At 39.6% G+C, this 20,944-nt stretch overlaps 1 protein-coding gene across 9 annotated transcripts in view; it reads right to left on the bottom strand.

Annotated features, from left to right (window-relative positions):
- The window catches only part of PEX5L (peroxisomal biogenesis factor 5 like), a 102,494-nt gene extending 91,984 nt beyond the window's left edge, over positions 1 to 10,510 (bottom strand). Inside the window, exons 1-2 of one of the 9 annotated variants that reach the window (XM_064721643.1) lie at positions 10,449 to 10,510; positions 9,674 to 9,770 (exon numbers count right to left, since the gene is read on the bottom strand). In XM_064721643.1, coding sequence (XP_064577713.1) covers positions 9,674 to 9,770; positions 10,449 to 10,459 — 108 coding nt within the window. In that variant the 5' untranslated portion in view covers positions 10,460 to 10,510. The remainder of the gene's footprint in view (positions 1 to 9,673; positions 9,771 to 10,448) is intronic. The other 8 variants (XM_064721639.1, XM_064721641.1, XM_064721637.1 and 5 more) reach the window with 8 other exon arrangements.
- Between the last annotated feature and the right edge of the window lie 10,434 nt (positions 10,511 to 20,944).

The following is a 20,944-nucleotide window of genomic DNA, read 5'->3' as shown; positions in this document are numbered from 1 at the left end:
TTGGAAGTCTTGATTGCTCTAATGATCAGAAACTTTCTTCTAATTTCCAACCTAAATTTATTCACAGCTGGTTAATATCCATTTGTTTCCGTGCCAGTTTTGTTCTTAGCTAATTTAGTTTTTTCCATATCTGGTGTTTATCTCCCTGATGCATTTACATGCTGTGATTATGGTCCTGCTGAGCTGTCATTCTGCTCAATGAAATAAGCCAAAATCTTTTGGTCTCTTCTTGCATGATAGACTTTCTCTTCTCCTTGATCATCCTTCTTTGGAGGCGTTTCCATGCCTCTCTACCGTACAAGATTCTCAACTGAAAATCTGCTGCTGGCATTGTCAACTGGCACTGATATTTTCCTGACTATTCTGGAAAAAAAACTCTTCTAAAACTAGATCTGCATCTGTCTTTTTTATGGATGTGTTTTATCGACAACTTGCAGTCATTATGTGTGTGCAAGTCGTTCTTCTCAGTAATTTCTTAATGATAGTCCATGGCTTAGGGTAGGCTTTCTGTTATTGATGATAGTGTTAAATGAAATTGTATTTTTATTGCTGAAGTACAGACAGGTCCCTCTGTGTGGTGACTGCAGCTCAGCAGTACTGAATGTTTCCCAATATTGACAATGTTTTCCAGCCCTGAGTAATCAACAAATGCAGTCACCATCTTCCTGCTTCTTGTGTGTTTGTGGATGAAACATCAGAAACAACCACTTCCAACAGTGATCCACAAAATCCTTCCCTCTTAAACTTTCCTCAGTCTGACAGTCCTTCCTTTAGTGCTCTATTTTTCATTTCCCCATGAACAAGTTTCCTGCCTTCTTTACAGATTTAGTGCTATTCTTTACTTTCTCCAACTTCAATAATAATTTCTTTTGTAACACCATAACAAATGCTTACCAAAGATCATACAGATCACACTAGTTATACTTCTCTTGCCTAAAACCCAGCTATGATAACAGAAAATGCTGTCAGGTTAGTCTGACATTATGTTTTCCTGACAAATTATTTTTTTTTTTTGGTCTAGGTTTGTTTAGCTCTCCTTGAAATCTGTTCCCTAAAACCTTGAAGATTACAGATAGCCATATGGGAATCTGGGCTGTTGGCTGTCTTACCATTTTTCTCACCTTATCTTAAATCTGGTATACTTTATTTTGTTCTGTTCACATTTGTAACTAGACTATAACATATTTTCTATCAAGTCTCCAATTTAATATAACACATTTGTAACAGCTGAAGAATTCACACCCTCTTAAACATTTTGGTTTTGCACCATAAATTAGGTTATCCATAATGCAGATGCCACTTTGAGTACGTTTTACTTCTCCTCCCACTTTTTCATGAGATAACCAAAAAACTTCCAGTGATTGTTTTAATATACTTTAATATTTTTCTAAGATCTAAATAAGCTTTGCTTTAGGCAACTTTTTCCTTCTGCCTATGAGGGACTATCTTCATCCTCCATGTGCTCTCCATACTCTGTATTAAGGCATAACCTCAACAATATAAAAAATTGAAAATATTAGTTGTGAATCTTCTAAAAAATTTTTGCTCATTTTCTTTGGGTGCAGGTTCTTAATACAACCAACACCTTTGTTTTTCTGCCCTTCCTGAACAGCATGTAATCCTTTTTTGTGAGTATTACATGGATTATTGTTCTTTCACTATTTCCATGTAGTATCTACCTGTCTTTTAATAATTATGATTTCTTTTGCTTGCACAGGTTCAGGCAATCCTGTGCATCCCTTCCAGCTGTAAATAACTTGTCATGCTGTGTACATTACCTGGACTGGGTAGAGTGGTAATATCAACTGCTCAGAACAAAACCAGCATCCACTTATTTCCTAGTTCTCATACTTTTGCATTGTTTTCTCTGTTATTCATTATAATTTCCTTCCTTTCTTTTATTATACATTCTTTCTCGTGTTCCTTTTTCAAAGCCTTCTTAAAATTGTCCTGGTTCTTAAAAGGAGTGTTAGACAACAAAGAGCAAAAGATGAAAGATGTCATCTACATCTCAAGCCTGCAACTGGAAAATTATATTCCTTGTTAAACTTCCATGAATGACAGCAGAAATAACCTGTCACTTTGATGAGACACATGTCAAGCTGTATTTTTTATTTTATTAATCATTTCTGTCACATTTCTGCCATTACTCCTAGAAAAATGGTGTCCAAGACCATATTGAGGACTAAGGCCATCTCCTACCTAGCATAAATAATATTAATCTGTTCTTTTGTTTAAAATGTGATTTTTTTTTTCAGTTTTAAGAAGTTCGGACAGATTATTAACCTATCAAAATGTGATGTTTACTCTCAGTTTTATATAATACTCAGAAATACTTAAAAAGCTTCTGTTATTATGGTCTTTGTTTATTCCTACATTAATATTAGCAAAACTGACTACAGGAAATTCTGTGAAGCTAAACTCTAATATTCAGCATTACTTATTGAGAACCATATTTCTGTATTTCAGGCTAAGCTTAAATGGGCAAGTATTTCCCCTCAATTGATTTTTAATTAACAGTGAGTAAGAGTTCCTGGACCTTTTATTGATACACCTACTAGTCAGAAAATGCTGAATTTGAAAATGCATTTTGTGACAGCTTTCCTACCCCTATCCAGAAAATTCTGTATTCACTGCTTGACACTGTAGCTTTGCACCCAACTGGTGACATTGGGAAGACAGAAATTAACATGAAAAAGACATGGAAGCAAATTCCTGTGTTTTTTACAACAGTCTAATTTCAAATTAGATACACTGATATAAAGGTTAAGATACAGCTGGCTCTAATGTTGGTGAGGCAAATTTTAAAGTTTGTTTCCTCAGCTTTTGAAAATTATTAAAGTCTATAAAGCCAAATGATTGACAGTAAATGCATGTCAAAATGATTCTGAAGGTCTCATTTTTAAATGTCAGTGGACAAGAGCATCTAAATTTCTTTTATGTATCTCAAAACACCAAAGTCCTAATGTAATCAAGGAAGTTAATTTGTCTAAATTCATTGTACTGCACTTTCCTTATCACACATGCTTTTGCTGTTGTTCTAAATGTACACTAGATGTTACTCTGTTCTAAATGCATATTTTATTAAAAAATGCTGTCCAAAAGTGTTTGTAACTTGCATTCAACATCCACATTGGGGGTAAGAGGTATAAAAAGGAAATGATATGAAATGAACATGAACACAAATGAAGCAGACTGCTCTAAGACAAGAGAACATGAAACAGTAGAGTGTTCCACATTTTACAGGGAAACTCACAAACACTTTATTTAGTGTGGCTCTTTTCCCCTAGGGATTGCCAAAATAGAGAAGCATGTGAGAAAAGTGAGTTTATGTGCACAGGTCTACCCTGCAAACAGATAAAATTCAGGTGTTTTTTTTAAAGCTGGCTACTTCCCTTCTCATGGGAGTCCCCTATTGCTTCCTAACCCTCACTCAGGACAGTGAGAGGAGCAGCAGTGGCAAATGAAAGTGTCGTCATAGGCAACAGAGGAGAAGTAGAGGAAGAAAACTTAATGCTTACATCTACTATGCCAACCTAAAGAAGTCTGGCACTCTCAAAAATGCCAGTTCCTCTCAAAAATGTTTTTTTGAGAGGAACTGCAGCAATGCTGATACATGATTAATTGTGCAAACTTTGGGAAAATCCATTCAGGGGCTAACATTAAACTCTGGGCTGTGATTTGTATTTTTGGGCATGGGTAAACTGATGAAACATGGATTTTTTTTTATCATTGCGTATAATGAGTTTCACTTACTTGATATTTTAGAATTTACTTTATTTATATGCAAATAAACCACTGGAAGTAAAACTAATGTACCAATGACTCAGAACTTCAAAAGCCTGAGAGCAGAGCAATGAAATGTTAGACTGTTTATAATAATTCTAACCTGGCAGAAAAAATTGCTGAATTTGGTCTTTATGATCCTTAGGCATTTTATTAGAAATATTACTGGACAATGATGAAGATCTATAGCTGCAGAAAGTCACCTACTAGTTTACATGCCATTACTCTAATTTGGTAGGAAAGTGTTTCTCTCGGTTTTGCATCACCTGTTTCTGAAGCAGACTGTGCAAAATTAGATTCTGTGATACAAACTAGTACGTACTTTGTGTGCCGGGTAGATTAATTCTAAGCACTATTTCAATGCTTTTACCTTTTTCATTTTCAACATTTGCAAAAAGAGTAGCAAATCAAGCTGGATAGAGGATTTTAAATGGCCCTGGTTTGTACATCAACGCCCTTTTTTTTAAAGCTTGCTTAGAAACAAGATTATTATAAATTACAAAATAATCTAAAACCAAGTTATGAGACTGCATTTTTTAAAGTCTAAATTTCTGCATTAATTATTTTTTCCATCCTTTTATGCCTGCTGTTCTATTTGAACAATTCATCCTGATACAGCTGGTGGACTTTTCTCCCAACTTTTTATCCTCCTCCTTTGCATAGTAAATTGTGACAATAGTGGTAGATTAAAAACATAAAGTACAGCATGGTTCTTGAGTAAACAGTGCCTCTTTGGTGAAAGTTATACACTGGGTTTAAACTAGCATTTATATTAATATATGACAGGGACTATGTAGGGGCTGTTGGTTTTCTATTTTTTGAATGAATTTAATTCCAGCATAGAGGCGTGGATCTTTAGTTAGTTAGTAAAAGTTCTTCCAATTTACATCCAGTAAAAATACAGCATGAGCCAAGAATTCCTGAGCCTTTGCAAGATTTTCTACTATGCTCTTATAAAACTGCTCAACAGCTTCAAGGAATGCTTCCTCTACCAGCATTGCAAATGCTCACTATTTTTACAGTTTCAGTCTGTGCCTTTGCCAAATGCAATTTATCATCTACTTTCTTTGAATTAACTTCATTCTATGAAAGCGAGCTCATTAGTTTTACCTTTTTTCAATTTACAAGCAGTTCATAATCTGCTGTTCAAAACTGGGTATGGCTGCTACTGAAATACTGGGAAATATCAAGGCAAAATGGAACACATACCACCATAAAGACTGCCCTAGTGCTGTGAGTACTTTTAGAAAAGAGTTGTAATAATAAAATATTATCAGCTTATCATAATGTAATTTTATGTAGGATAGGAGTTATGATTCATAGACACCACTAGAGATCAGTTAAGATTCCAGCCATGTGCCCAGATTTTTAAAATTTTGTAGCTTGAACTTATTAAGTTTATGTTGGTATTAACAGCTGAGCAGAGATTCAACTTAGCAATGAATTGAATTTTACATTGTGCATATTCTTTGTGGGCCATTTTATTAATGTAAAAAAATGCACATCAGTTGTTTTTTTTAAATTCGTAACTGCTTAATAGCTTGTGGTTTATTTATTTTAGGTAGCAGTGTCACCAACACTGTTGAAATATTTGTAACAGGTTTCCAAGTAAACCAAAATAAGATTTGCATCTGCAGCTCATATTGAGATTGTTCTGCTTTCCTTTCCTCAGTGACTTAGCTGTGTCTTAAATGTTGAGAAATCAGTGCAAAAATGCCTTTTATAAAATATTTAGCAATACTTTTCATGCCCACTAAAAATGTGAAGCCCTTGAGGTTCCAACTTGCAAGAATTTTCAAGTACACATACCTATTTTTTGTAGACCCTCTAAAACCATACAGGCGTGTGTTTGACAAATTGAAATTAGATGGGAATGATTAATAGGGATCATTTCATGTAAATAGGAAATGCCAATGGCACAATGTTAAATATCACAACACAAGAAATAAGGGCATGAAGCTGATTGCCTATGCAATTAAAAGTTTAGGAGACAAACTATCTGATCTGGAACCTGGCCAAGGCATCTTGACTAACAAGGCTGCTCCTGCAAAAAAGTGCCAGAGGAATTCTGATACCCCTGTGTGGTCAAGATTTCTGCTTTGTCTAAATTAAGCCATCTCAAAACATAACACTGCCATATATAAAACCCCATGCCAACATTTGGCAAAGCACTTCTTCTGTTCAAGCATTTGTGCTGGGGAAGGCTGACTAAATACAGCATCAGGGCAAACAGTTTTGAAGGCATTTATTTTGAATTTCATAGGAAGCCAAATGCTGTGCAAATCCCATTCTGCGACTGAAATTTGCCCCCTGTTCATTTATAGTACTTTCATAGAAGTCAACAGGAGGACTGGCATGAGGTCTATAATATACTGTAAAGACTTTAAAACATCTTACAATTGGTTGTTAAAATGACAGCAATTTGAGAGCAGTGATTGGGGGTTGAACTCAGCTTATGTTCTGCTTCCATCTGTTGAAGATGGAAAACCACACACACAGGACTGCACACATAATCCTGAGAGACAAATACTCTCTTTCACCTGTACAGTTCGGCATTTAGACTTGGCTCTTCTGCCTTATCTGTGAATCCCAGGGTGTGCTCCTGAATCCATCAGGTTCCATCCTGTCAGAGCCTACATCTACTGAATTAAACAGGACTCCTTACATAACTGAGGTTGTACATTTGTGGACAAACAACCCGTGCATCTCATCTGAAGTTCTCTCTCTCATGCAGAAGCCTCAGCCCCGGGGCTCAGGAGGGGCAGCTGCTGCCTCAGGACCCAGGGCAGTCCCTGAGGTCACTGTGCAAACCCAACCAGCAAACACTGAGAAATCAAAGGCTTAATCTCATGAGGATGGTGAGACAGCTTTGGAAGAGCTCCCGTGGCACTGCACTTCTCTGCATCCCAGTGCTGCCCATGGATGTGCTGCACAGGTGATGGCAAAAGCAAATCCTACAGAAAGGTACCTGGAAATGTGAAGGCAGGACATACCTTCCTGTTAGATGTTTTAAATTGCCTTTGGAATTTTAGCTTAGGACCTCTTTAGTATTCTTGTGTTGTGAGGCTTCACTTAGAAACCAGTAAGAAAAAAATCTAAACCTAGGTTTTTGGAATAAACAAAGTGATTTTCTGGCTTTTGGGAAAAAAAAAAAACAAGCAACCAAACAACAAACCTAATCTGTACTGTAAACAAAAAATTAAGAAGAGATACACACATTATGGCCTGATCTGGTAAAGTACTTTTGGTGATGGACTTCAGCAGAGCTTAATGCCAAGTATATTTCATCTACACTTGCAAAATTTACTGAGCTTAGTCAGAAATTCCCCACTGAAGCTGATAATGATTGATGCCTCTCCAAGAGAGGTAAAACCCCAATCTCTGTAATTATGCTTATTACCTTGTTACGGTTGTTAAGGTTCTCCCCTTTTAGAAGTATTTCAAGAATTAGCTGAGTTACAGCAGGTTAATAGTGAAACAGGGGCTCTGCAAGCTTCTTTTAAAATAAGGGGACTACGGAATTAATTCTGCAGATTTTACTTTTGTATCTGAGAACAGAAGAGTAGCAAAAAGGGAATGATTACTTGAATTCTAAATCAGATCCTACATTTAACCCCAATAATTTCAGAAGAACGATTGCTCTAAGGCATTCAGGATCAGGTGTTGGATATTGGCCCATCATTTTGCATTTGGGTGTACCCAGTGCAGTTTACCCAGCTAAACACCTTCTCTTCAAGAACTGTAGGTTCTATTAAGGGCTCAGTGCTTTAAAAATCAAATCATTTTTGGTTAGGAGTCCAGGGTGCTGACCTATGTGTCTGACTTGATCCACCCAAACTGGGATGGGTTTATGGTTCACCTTATTTTAGGTAATAGCAAATAGCTCTTCCTAAATTAGTAAAAGTCTTAGAAGAAGTCTTGGATAGTAAGAAAGAACCTATAATGCTTAAAATGTGCTGACATTTTTCTTTTTTTTTTACATGTATTTGTATGGTAACTTAGCTTACGTTCTAACATGGTTTAATCAACATTACAGTAGATCATCTCATTGCAAAGAAATTAGCTTTTTATTGTCTTTGCCTGACTCACTTAAAGGATCTAATTAAGGATATACTAAACATGAAAATCTCTCCTATGGCTTTAAGCTTTGTAGATGTTATCTGAAGCTCATTAATGCTTCCTGTTAGGACAAAAATGTATTCAAAAGTTTGGACGATGAACCGAGGTGGGCTTTTGTTTTTAAAAATTGTAAGTGTATTCAACAGGAATAGAATTTTTACTTCAGCATGCCTTTTAAGAGAATTTGGTTATAATTTATTTAATTTCTTTATATATACATATAATTTATTTAATTGAGCTAAAAAAATAAAAGTATTTTGAAATAAAAAATTAAAGTGTACATCAGTCACAACATATTTGCATGTTTTGACCTTATTTCCTATTGCAAGTTTGACTTCAATCTTTTAATGACTCACAAAATTTACAGTGCTGTGAGACACCTCAAGATTCCATTAGATTCCCTTTTACAAAGCGCTGTATGTTTACTGAAATCTTGCAAGATGTCACTCACAGCAAAGAACATCTGCTTTCTTAAGGATGTAAATACCTATTTGGCAACATCCCATTCAGCAGCATTATTTATAGGATTGGTTTTGTGTTTTAACTTTATTATCAGAAATAAACGGTAACATGCATTGATTACATCTCCTGTTAAAACCTGTTTGCTCTCCTGTTACAAGCAGTGTTATGCCACATTATTTATCACTGCTGCGACCAGATAACTCAAACATGAAAGAGTAACCGGTGTCATTCAGCTCTGGAAGACAGTGCTGGATCAGAGTCCTGCCTGAACTCCTCTGTACTGTGCCCAGCCCGGGCTCTGGCACTCCTGCTGTCCCCACGACCACTCAGCCGGGGTTTAAATGCTGTGCAAATCCAACACAAGTGGTCAGCTCGCACCTCCCGAGGCTGCAGCTCCCCTCTGAACAGCCTCGGTGATAACACCACACACAAGGCTGGTGCCTGATAAAAGCATTTGATTGCTCCTGGCAGTGAACACCAAGCCAGATTGGGTCACAGCAAAGGGATGAATCTGGGAGATCAATGAAAACCTTTACTCCACTTTGACAGTTCCTCCTTCAAAACAGACTTGGCTTTCCAAGGAAGAGCCATGTGAAGGAGAGCCGGAGTCAAGGTTAAAGCCATCAGGTCCAAGGCAGTGGAATGTTTTTATCAGGGAGGGGTGTATTCTGCCAAGGCAACAGATCAGTAGGACCATCAGACAAGATTTCTGCCTAAAATCTTGAAGTCTCTTTGCCATGTGTTTGAATTCATTCTACAAAGTCATTCCGTGGCTTAGCAAAATTAATCCTCATCCCGTGTGGGGAGGGAGGAACAGAAATTCATCACCTTTAAACACAACACACTGAGCAAATCGACAGTTTGAGTGTGTTGTGAAACCTTTGCAGATTTTGCAAAGCAAGTGCTCTGTCTTTTCCCTTATTGTTTGCCCTTCACATGACATACAGGAAGAGATGCATCAAGAGGATGGCAGGAGACATGTGTCACTTAAAGCATGCCATAACAATGTTTGCCCTGGAATACTCCCTTGAATCTGTTTGAACAAGCAGGCATCACACACGGAAAAACACACAGAGAACTTCACCTAGTTACAAAGTTGACAGAACCCCTTCGCCATCCACCCCCGTCGAGCAGCGCCAGCCCCGGGCACGCCGCTCCCTCCGGCCCTGAGCGCCACGGTCACACCGCACCAGGTCACTTGTTGCACAGTGCCAGGGTGGCATCTCCCCTCCGCTCAGCCCACCGAAACTTCCCGGAGCCGCGTTCCCCGGAGCCCGCCCGGAGCCGCCGGTGCGCGGCCGCTTACCTGCATGTGTCCCTGGTACATGCTGCCCGGCCCCCGGCTGCCCTCAGGCCGGCAGTCGGCTCCGCGCTGCGCGGGGGGCACTGCTCCGGCCGCTCCACTACAAGAAAGAAAGAAAAAAAAAAAAAAAAAAAAAGGGGGAAAAAAAAAAGCAAAAAGGAAAAAAATAAAAAAAGCCTAACCCTGAACGAGCTATTTTTGGCTAAATAGCAAAATTTGTCCTGGCAGCTCGTGCACTGGTTTCAGTAAGCCAGAGCTGTTCGGCGCCCTCCTCTCGCCTCGCTGCCTGCTTCCCCCCGTGAGGCGGTGCCGGCGCTGCCCAGGGCAGTGCTCGGGGGCGCTGGGCAGGCGGGCGGACCCGGGCAGGGCTGCGGGCGGCCGGGCGGGGAGAGCCGCGGGGCGGAGCGGGGCCGCCGCTGCTGCCGGGCCTCGCCCGCCCGCCCGCGCCGCGCCTCGTCCCGCTGCAGCCGCCCCGGCCTGGCGGCCCCGGCCCCGGCCGCCCTCCTCCGCCTCCCTCCCGCCGGCAGCCCCGGCCTCCTTCCCGCCCCCCTTCCCTCCTCCTCCTTCCTTCTCTCCTCCCTTCTTCCCTCCCTCTCTCCCTCCGCAAGGGGAGCGCGCAGCATCCAGGGAACGCGCGGAGCCCCGCGGCCGCCGGGCGGGTCCCGCTGCAGCCGCGGAGCCCCGGCCCCACCGCCCCGCCAGGGCTGGCGGCTCCCGCTGCAGTCATTAAAAGAAAAAAAATACAAAACAACAGGAAAAAAAAAAAGCCACAAAAAACCTGCTAAGCATCACAGCAAAAATCGGAGCGTCCCGGAGGCAGGACCCGGCAAAACCTGGCTGTGGCACCGGGTCGCGAGTTTCGCTCCCCGGCTGGAAGCGGAGGGGGCGCGCAGGGAGCGGCTCCGGCGCGGGCGCATCCCGGAGCGGAGCGGGAGCGGCAGCGCCGCGCTCCCGGCCGCGATTAACCGGGTTTCAGCGAAAGGACCGGGCCCTACCTTGTGCTCTGCGTATGGAGAGCGAACGTGATCTCTTGTGATTCCCAGAAAATGTCAGGAGACTCTTGTTCTGGCTTGGTAGTAGCGCTTAGTAGCGTTTTTCAACGCTTGCCAAAGACGCCGTTATATAGGCAAAAATCTGGCACCGGCCCTTGCGTGCAAAATTCTGACCTTGTAAACTGGCACAACAGGCCTGGCTAAATCCTGAAGGAGACACCTCCATCATCTTGGATCCAGCTTTTTTCTCTACTTCGCCACCTCAAACCTGAAACTCCCCATCTGCTAAAAGGAGCAGCTGCTTCAATTTCATCGTAAATTTCTGTCCTACCCAGTGTCTCTATATTCAGTAGCACAGAAAACCTCCAGCGCCTGGAATTTGCTAGATTGTGTAATTTCTTGGCTCTGAGCTCTCAAGTTTCACTATTAAACTACACTAAACTTTATGATGCTTTTGATGGACCAGAGCAATCCAACCTTAAGCATGCTCCTGTACTAGAGCAATGCAAAATAGATTTCTTATTCCTGAAAGCAGCACATTTCTATCATCACAGCTGACTAAAAAAGCCTTTTTGAAGTGTTCCCATTCAGCTAAAAAAATGGGGTTTTGCAGAACATGAGTTCGTAAAGTCTTCAGTGATGGCATAAGCAAAATCTATCCAATTATTTTTTTCACTTAGGCTTAAGAGTTTTATCTTTTAGATAAATAGCAAAAGTGACAGTTCTCTTACATCCAGTGAATACGTATCCAGCTCACTGAGATTTTCAGAGCAGCCGAGGAGTTTAGCCATGTATTGATGACAAAAGGAAAGAAGAAATGAATATTTTTTTTTTGTCTAAATCCCTTAAGCTGCTTTGAAAACCTCAATTAGGAGCTGATGAGCTTAAAATACATCTTTGGGATTGTCCATACATGTTAGACATATATTACTGTAAAATTTCACAAAGGGTGACTGCACTTAGGTGAAAATATCAGATTTGAATTACCATGGTTTCACTTAAAATACACGATATAGAGAACAGATTTTCCAGATGTAAATATCTGGCTGCCTTTGTGCTCAATTTATAAGTTTAGATCCAGGTGAAAACAACCAAGTCCTATTTAAACTTGGAGCCCTGATGTCTTTGCTGTTTGTTGAGATTTATTAGACTCTTAAGCTTTTAGTAATCTTGAAGGTGCAATTTTTCACTCTGACTAGAGTAGATCCAGAGTGTCCATTCCTGTGTCAGTGTGTAGGTTTTCTATAGTAGCTAAATGTTTCTAAGGCACTTGAAAATATCTTTTCCTTACTGTTTTTTTATTGTTATTGTTGTTTTAAGTCTGAGGCTCTTGTGTTTTTCTCAGGGGGAGAGCTGGGGGAAATTTGTCAATGCCAATGTGTAGCAATATCTCCTTTCTCTAAGTCTAAGTATATGCATTGTAACTTAAATTTTTTCTACAGGGTATAAAAATCACACTTGTAGTAGAAGAGTTGTTAATTTAGCAATGGTTATTCATGCTATGTTATTTGTGAGTGCAGGACAAACATTGGTAGAATTTGTCAGGATCCAAATGCTTGAAATTAATAGTGTGGTGTGTTACAGGCATTTTTCCTAATGCATCTGAAGCACAATTCGTTGCACAATTTGTTGATGCAATGGCATGTTGATGTCACATTTTGGCAGGATTTGAGTGATCCAGTAAAGCCAGACAGATCCAGCTTTTGCCATTTTCCTTAGCAGGGCTAAATCTCTTGGCAGTGGCCTGGGAGGAAGCTGGCAGAGCAGCAGTGGGTGCAGAGCAGAGATGGAGGGAGAGCTGTGCAGGGACACAGGGGCTGCCAGGGGCTCATCCTGCTTCAGGAACTGCTCCTCAAGTGTGGTTCAGCCCAAGGCACACTCACAAGGGCTCTGCTTCCACAGGTGTGAACTCTGCCTCTGCTCTCGCTCTTCACAAGAAGAGGCTTCAGTGAGATTGTTTCTCTCTCCATCTAGTCCTAACCTGCAATCAATCTATGATTCCTTATTGCTCAGTTACTTAAAAAAGGCAGTGCTGGGTGCCACAGAAAGCATTAATATGTGATTCTGTACCATGCATATAAAGGCAAGTGTTTTACAGCTTAGATACAGGTGAGTGCCAGGATCCATAATCTTCTCTGACTCTGCTCTGTTTGTGAATGTGAAAATCTGTTTTGTTGCAGGGCATAGGTAATCGCACAAGGTTCACTTGCTTTAAAATGCTTTGAAAACATTTTTCTTTTGTGTTCCCTTTTGGTCTGTCTCTGTGGCTGCATTAATATTTGAACCAGTGATGTCTGTGTGCTATGATCTCTCTAAGCTTTGTTGTTTGTTATGGCAAAAATGGAAAAAAATCATGGTAGAGAATATGAAAGTTATAATGTTTGTTAAGAAAAAGAGAAGTCACCATATGGCTCTACAGATTTTAATTAATATTAAATTGCCAGGGGAAATTTTGAGAGAAGTCAAATAAAAATCCTTTATTTTGCAAATAAATGCTTAGATTTTGTTTTTGAATGCATTGCTGGGGCAATTGGAACTATTGTGAAGACAGTAATAGGAGGGCACTCTCAGAAATACAAAGTGCACAAGGTGATTTTGGAGAGGCTGGCAGCTACCTAGTTACTGTCAAAACCCCGACACTTACCTACCCCTGGGAGGTGGTAGAGATTTCATTCCTTTCGACCTTACTGATATTTCTGTCATCCTGTAAACTTAAAATACTCTTAAATCACTGACTGTGAAACTGCACGCAATCATTTCTATAGATTCCAACTTAAGAATACTTATTCTAAAATTCTTCATTAACCCAGTGATGGGAATGGCAGAGTCTGTGATCACCACTCTAAGAAACCACATGGCAAGGGTACGTCCTGATTTTTATTAGGAAAATCTTAAACATGAACAGATAAACAGGCCTGCAGACTTCATGTAGAAAAGTGAAAATATCCTCGATGTGTTGTGTGCAAAGAAGCGTTCAATGGAAGAGTTGGAAATGCAATTTGAGGAGGATGAGTTGTAGCACTGGAGGCTCGGAGGGGCCGCTTTGGGGAAGTTGTGCCTCTGGATGCCCAGCAGGTGCTGTGCCCATCACTCAAGGGGGCTCCTCAGATCCCTCTGAATCTCTGCTGCTTCTCAGGTGTGACAACAGGTTGTGCTGCCAGCATCCAACAATAGCACATGTTTGGTCATAAAGGCACAGATTTGCTGCTTTGTTCAATAATAGGTTAATGTTCTGGTGCATATATGTTGTATAAAACATCAGTCTATTAGCTCATGTAACCATGGAGATAAGTAATTTGCGTACATGGAAACTCTTTGGGTTAATTTATGCCTAGTGCCTATATTTTGTTAAGAAATAGATCTTTACAAATATTATTATTAATAAATATTTTCATTAATGCTGTTTTCTGCTAACTGAGAATAATTGGCCTAATTTGTGAAAACATGGAGCTGATTAAAAATTAACTACTGAAAATAACCTAGCTTATTCTTAGACTCAAGTGAGGTTGCAAAAAACTGTCAAAATTAATAAACTTTATCAATAACATACAATTAGGATTTATAATATTGTTAGTTCTGACAGATTCTAATTACACTTTATACTCTGTTTTCTAGTGGCAGTTATAAGGTATGAAAGTACAACCACACATTAGTGAAAGTGCTAATTATATTATGTGTATTTACACATTCCTTTCCTATGCTAATGTGTTTATATATGTTTAGGGAATACGTATAAAGAAGATTTTTGAGATCCTTTACGTGCTTTAATGAATAATAAATGTGAACAAGACACAATCCAAAATTAATTTTAAAATTCTAAAAGTTTTGCTAATGATGCATATACAATGTTTAATTAAAAAGACAGTGTAAAAATCACCAGCCTCAGTAACAAATGACAATTAGGGTGTAGATAGTGCGAGTAGAATACTAACAGTGTAATTCTTCATTATGTTGGAGTCACACCACTTTTATTTGCCTGCAGCTCTGTATCTGTTAGTAAATACACCAGTTTTATTCACGTGCAGCTCTGTGTCTGTGATGGAATCTGTGAGCAGCCACTGAGAGAGGATACAAGCCATGGTCAGAGAGTAACACATCATCCACATCAAATCATCAACCAGGAGAACAGGAAATTGGCTCCCAGTGGGTCTGTCCTGCCTTTACCCCGCGTGGTTGTGTTTCTTAGCACCATAGTTACTGTTTGTGCAGCCACACAGTCAGCCCTAGCACAGGAGGTTTTCTTTGTTGGCAGAGGAGCTGGTTTGGATGTGTAGTGATGCTGTTCTCCACACAGAAATGCCTCATGCAGGAAGGTTCATCTGCCTGTGTAGACAAAGAAAAGAGGAGAAATCATGGCTTTGCACTCTCACCAGGCACCCGACTGCAGATCCCAAGAAGCTCCATGTCAGTGGCCAAATGGCCATTCTTGGAAGTTTTCCTGAATTTGGACCCTGGTGTGTGTCTGCTGAAGTGAATACAAACCTTCCACTGACTCCATTGAACAGAGTTCATGGATAGGGGCCTCATCTACACAAGTGCTGCAGACTTGTAACCCCACCATTCCTCATCTATGGAGTAGGAAAAGGTTTCATGGAAGATTTAGAACCCCCAGAGATACAACGGTCCTGCAGCTGCTGTGACTGCAGTGCAGCACAAATGTGTTGGAGTTGATTCTGCAACCCCATTGAAAGTCTCACAATGTTAGAAATCCACAACCCAACAGAAAATCAGCTCCAGTTCTTAACTATCCTACTATTTGAGTTTTTAATATTGACCATATTTAAACAGGTACTGATGAAGTTTATGCCCTTTGTTCTGTTTGCTTTTGACAAAATTGATGTGAAGAAGAATATGTTCCATTTTCTTCTGTGGCTGCTCTGTACACATTTTAATAAAATTATTGCATCTTCCTGTAATTTTCTCTTTTCTGAAAGAGTAAGCAATACCAGATCTTTAAACCTTGTCACACAGGTTGGATTTTCTAGATCTTGATAATCTCTTTTGTTACTTCTCTTAGACTGTTTTACTTTAGTAACGACCCAAACTGGACGAGTATGAGAAGAAATTCTTCATGTGTGTTACATGCAGTATTTCTGTTTCTGCATCTCTCTGTGGTGTTGCAACACCAGGATCCTGTTGAGTGGTGTTAATCTTGTGATCCTGTGACCTCTGGTGATATTACTGAATCATTTTCTTAGCCACGGTGGTTTTTGTGGCTGAGTAGTCCTACCTAACTTTAGAATTTTGATGCTGTACTTAACCACTCGTATTCTGCTTCTTCAAAACCATTTTCCACTTTTATTTAGATGTTTTTAAATTTTGAGCACATCGTTGTTTTATTCTCTTAAGCTTTTTCTAGATTTATGTTCCCTGTAAATTTAACTAATATGCCTTCTATTCCTTTAGCCAAATCATTAATCGAAATAATGGATTACCTGCTGGAATGCCACTCAGGAAAACCCTCTAGTCTGACAGTGAATCATCAGGAACTATTTTCTGAGTAAAGCTAAGCAATCATGTAAGTGGGGTTTTTCTAGACTGTGTTTCCCCCCAGCTCTTTAGGACTGGATTATAAAGTTCTTATTAAATATACCTACTGTGTTTTGCCTGCCTGTAATACCTGGCAGTACTGTAGAGAAAAATCTGTCTGCAATGCTGATTATTCCTCCCTTATTTTAATCTAGGTATTAAAACTATTTATTTGTTACAGTATTTCTGCTGTAACTAGAAATAAGCTTCCTAGCTCTTCTTGCCCTATTTTTGATGATAAGCACTATGTTTGTACCTGTTTATAATTCTGTTTAATGCTTCTGAGATTGTTTCTATTTATGCTCAGAGTATCTGAGGGCAATTTTGATAAGGTGGAGTACTCTGAAACTGACTTGCCTAAATGCTTTCAAGTCTGTGTTTTCCCATCACTACTGTTGGGTCTGTTTTTACACCTGACCATCTTAGGTAATTGAAATCTACCTTTTTTTCAGATACCAGTAGGATTTTAGTTTCATATAGCTCACTGGGATTTCCAAAACACATTTTAGAAGCTGCATAAGTATGCAGGCATTTATCTGCTCCAGGCTCCTGGTGTCTGTGCTGGATGGGTGACATCCAGCCTGGCTGTGATTTACACCTAGCTTTGGTATATCTGCACTGCATTGCCATTACATAAATGAGTGCAATTTAAACACATAAATTTACCCTAAATTAGGGAAAATTGCTTAGGCAGAAAACTTGTTTGTAGAGTTAATGAAAGTCTGGCTTAAATAGTTGAGTATTGCTAAAAATGTTTCTGCTGTACTAGTACCTAAAACATGCTGGCCCTGAAATGAAAGGAAGATTTGAAAGGATTTTCTTCTGATCATTTTTTTCTTGAGTACAAAAACTCTCTTCAGATCTCAAAGTGAAAATTTGGCTCTAATTAGATTTTATTCACTAGTGATTGCTGGTGATATAGATGAGACATAGTCCTCTTACTATCTAGAACTGCTTTTCTGTTTGTTGTGCTTAACAAACCTTCAGAAATTACTGGAATCATCAAAGCATCCATTTAGAGCCACTCCACATGGTTACTGACATGAGGGACTTCCTGGCAATGAAAGGTTTAATGTTGCCATATAAATTCATGGTAGGCAGCACAAAAAAAGATATGAGAGCACTTTGTTCCTCAGATCCTGCTCAATATAAAAGAAAGAAATATTTTTATTGAAGTAGGAATATTCTTACTCACTGGAGAGGAACTGCAACACAGAGGAGTTAGAAAACCCAAATACCTGGGTCTTAAGAACAGTCTTTAAACTACAGATCTCAAGGCATTTTGGGTGTAAGTGCTGTTATCAGCATTTCATGCAGGCAGAGAAAAAGATTGGGAAATTCCATCACTGACTGAGGAGGTTGTTAAACAGCTCAGAAAGTTGAGACATTTTGTGATGAGCAGTTCCAAAAACATTCATCAGGGAGTATTCAAGGAACTGCTTAAGGATGTCTCTGGACTGTTAATGTTGGTTTTTATTAATTGATACAGCACTGGGAAGGCAAATACTGTGCCAGAATTTTAAATGGGATGGCTTCATAATTACAGGCCTTTCAGCCTGGTGCCAATCTCTGGCAAAATAATGAAAGACTGATATGGGATATTATTAGCAAAATAATCAGGAATAATGTAATATATGGCAGTTCTTATTGGTTTATGGAAAATATATCTTGTTGGACTAACTCAATAACTTTCTTCTGATATATGAGGTTTGCTTGATGAATGTTCTGGTGCTGATGTAATGGACTTTCTGGGGGCATTTGTCATGGTACCACACAACCTTTGATTAAGGAATGAGAATAACGCAAATTAAACTGGGCAACATATTACAAAAACCTAAAAGTGCTTATCTGGTAGTCTTAATATGCAAAATGGGAATTAATATCTAATAGTCTCTCTTAGGGATTGTTGGGTCATGCTCTGTTTCCCATTTCTTTTAAAGACTGGGAAATTATTTTAAAAATAATTAATGGCCAATTTATGTAGATAGAATAAATTTTGGGCCTTTGGAAATAAATTTAGTGTATGAAGGGATTAATAAATCATATACACTTCAGTAAATCTGAAGGTATACCCCTGTCCTTTGAAGGGCAAGGAACTGGACTTTGATGATCTTTATGGCTCCCTTCCAACTCAGGCCATTATATGGATCTGTGATTCTAAATTATAATTGCAGGATGAATGACTGACCTGTGAAACAATAACAGAAAGTTATGTAGGGGGTCATGAGAGATAATTGGGGGAATATAGGGTTTTACTGTCCCACCAAGGGCCTAGAGGTGGCCCAAAGAGATCCTTTCAGCAGTGATGATGGAGCATCCTGTGTCAGTAGTGATGTGATAATTCCCAGCAGCTGAGTCCATGTGAAGATACAGATTCATGTGTCAGACAGGAATAAAGAGTTGGTGAGGGCTTAGAGAATGATTCTTTGCAGCAAGATACTCAAGGACTTGAATCTCTTTAGTTTTAGGCAGAGGTATTTGTCCCAGTCTGTGTCTATATAAGGCATAGACTATGAGACTGGAAAACTTCAACATAGCAGTTGTAAGGAAATTAAATAGTGTAAAGTTGGAAGTTAGGCAAAGTTAGACTCTAGGTGCAAATTTCTGTAATAATAATAATAAACCATTCAAATTATTTTTAAAGGATCATTGTGGGTCCTCTGCCTGGAGATTTTAAAATCAAAATTCCTTGGGTTTTTCTTTTCTGGAAAAGATATTCTGCTTCAAGTAGGAATTGATTTAGTCCGAACCTGTAGTCGTGTTATGGAAACACTGTGTCATGTTATTGATCATTGTGTTACTGATCATTGTTAGAACGGTTTTTGGAATTTCTAAACTGATTTACTCGAGCCTACCCAGTAAGTACACTGACAGGATAGTACCAGTTCCTACAGATTGCCAGCCTGGGGTGTGACCCTCTATACCACATAACTTCCTACTAATTGAGACAAAGGCTGGAATTTGTTCAATATATGGTTTTTACATGTGCATGTAAATGTGATAGAACTGCTTCCATGCTCAGGGGGGGAGGTGAGGGGAGCTCTTTCCCACCTGTGCCCCTTGCCCAGGAGCAGCTCTCAAGGTGCACTTTGTGCTGGGTGAGTGCAGAACTGTGGAACCCCAGCCAGGGCCAAGCTGAACCTCATTCTGTGGCGTCCAGACAGCTGATGTCACTCTGGGAAGGCTCTTCTTGGAAGTCAGGGCTCATCTCCCACATACACCCCATATCAGATGAAGAATGTGCTTTCCTCAGTTCCCTTGGAGCCATCAAAGCTTTTTTCATTACAATTTTTGGCTCTCCTCTACTGCACTGGCTCCCAAGTCATTACTTTCCTCTGCTGAGCAGGAAGTTTGTGTTTCAGATGCTCCTTTTTTCATAATGCATGTTCAATTTCAACCCCTAACAATAATTTTTATTAATGATGGATCTTTCTGGGTTTCCCCCCTTTTTTCTTTTTTTAAACTGAAACACCTGTGTTGGTTAAATAGTTCCTATAAAATAGATCAGGAGTTGTTTGCTGACAGACAGAAAAGGTGTACTGTCAAAAAGGGAGGATGTAAGGAAACACTCTTCTGAGATCTGTTTTTGTGAGATGCTGAACGTGTGTCTGTTCCACCATCTCAAAAGGCCAAATCCTTGTGCCCTTGCTCAGCTGCGTGAATATGAGAGGTTCTCTGAAATTTTTCAGTCCAGCTGGGCCAGTTCCGGAGTGATTCAGTGTCACTCCTGAAGTCATTTGGTATTCTTTATGTTTGGTGTGGTGTCATGTGGAGAGGCAGCACAAGGATCTCTGTGTTTTACAGCGTTTCACAGCAAGAGGGGCAGCCATGCAGAGGAGTGTGCACATCAGCTCGTTGAGAGGAGAACAGATCCTCATTTGATTCCAGCACAGGCTGGTGCAGGGAGCTGGGGAACACCTGCCAAGGGAAAAGCTGCTGGGCCACCAGTTATGGTAATACACCAGCTTCACTTCATCTTTTCTTCTGCTGTTACAAAAATGGCAAGGCAGGATTAATAGCAAGGAAGTAACTTTTAAATAGCAGGAGTTTGTAAATGTCAGACTCAGCGTGTCAGACTGGTCTGCCACAAACAAATCCTGCTGCTTTTTTCTTTTTGGGTTTTTTGTCATTCACAAATAACCTGTGTTTCAGGATCATTATTTAATGGTTCTAGGCATATTCATAACAGATATTCGTTTTGACTACAGAGAGAGAAAATAAGACATCATTTTTTTCATTTGCTGACATATTGGGATGCATAGATGGTAGCAGACAAAATTTGGCTGGGGTTCTTTGACAAAGAGGGAATAAAAAGCTCACTCTGGATTTTAAAGTTCTTTAAAGAACTTGCATCAGCAGCAATCAGGTCTAACAGGCTGAAATAGGGTGAGAATAATAATTTGCATCTTATGCTTATGTGAGAAATATCTCTGTAAAACAAGTGATTAAAGTGCATCACTGGGCTCTGAAGTCTCTCTTTTGAAAAACTGATTCTTTGAAAGCTGCCTTCTAGTTTGTCAGTGCCAGGGAAACTGGTTTCATTTTAGGAATTCTTTCATATCTATATGATGATATAAGATTCCAGTGCAGGGGAAATATTTTTACTTTGGCTTTGGGCCAGTTTGACTACCTGTCCTGATTGTGAAGAACAGAATAAAAACCCCACTGGAATAAGAAGAGGTTATTTTCAAAGCAAATGTGACAGATAAAATAACACAAGACTCAGAGAAAATACATGAGATTTGCACTTACA

The sequence above is a fragment of the Zonotrichia leucophrys genome, chromosome 9 (genome assembly GCF_028769735.1).
Source record: "Zonotrichia leucophrys gambelii isolate GWCS_2022_RI chromosome 9, RI_Zleu_2.0, whole genome shotgun sequence".
In the NCBI taxonomy this organism is placed as follows: Eukaryota; Metazoa; Chordata; class Aves; order Passeriformes; family Passerellidae; genus Zonotrichia; species Zonotrichia leucophrys.
Note: the sequence above shows the minus strand (reverse complement) of the source record. Positions and strands in the feature narration are given on the sequence as shown.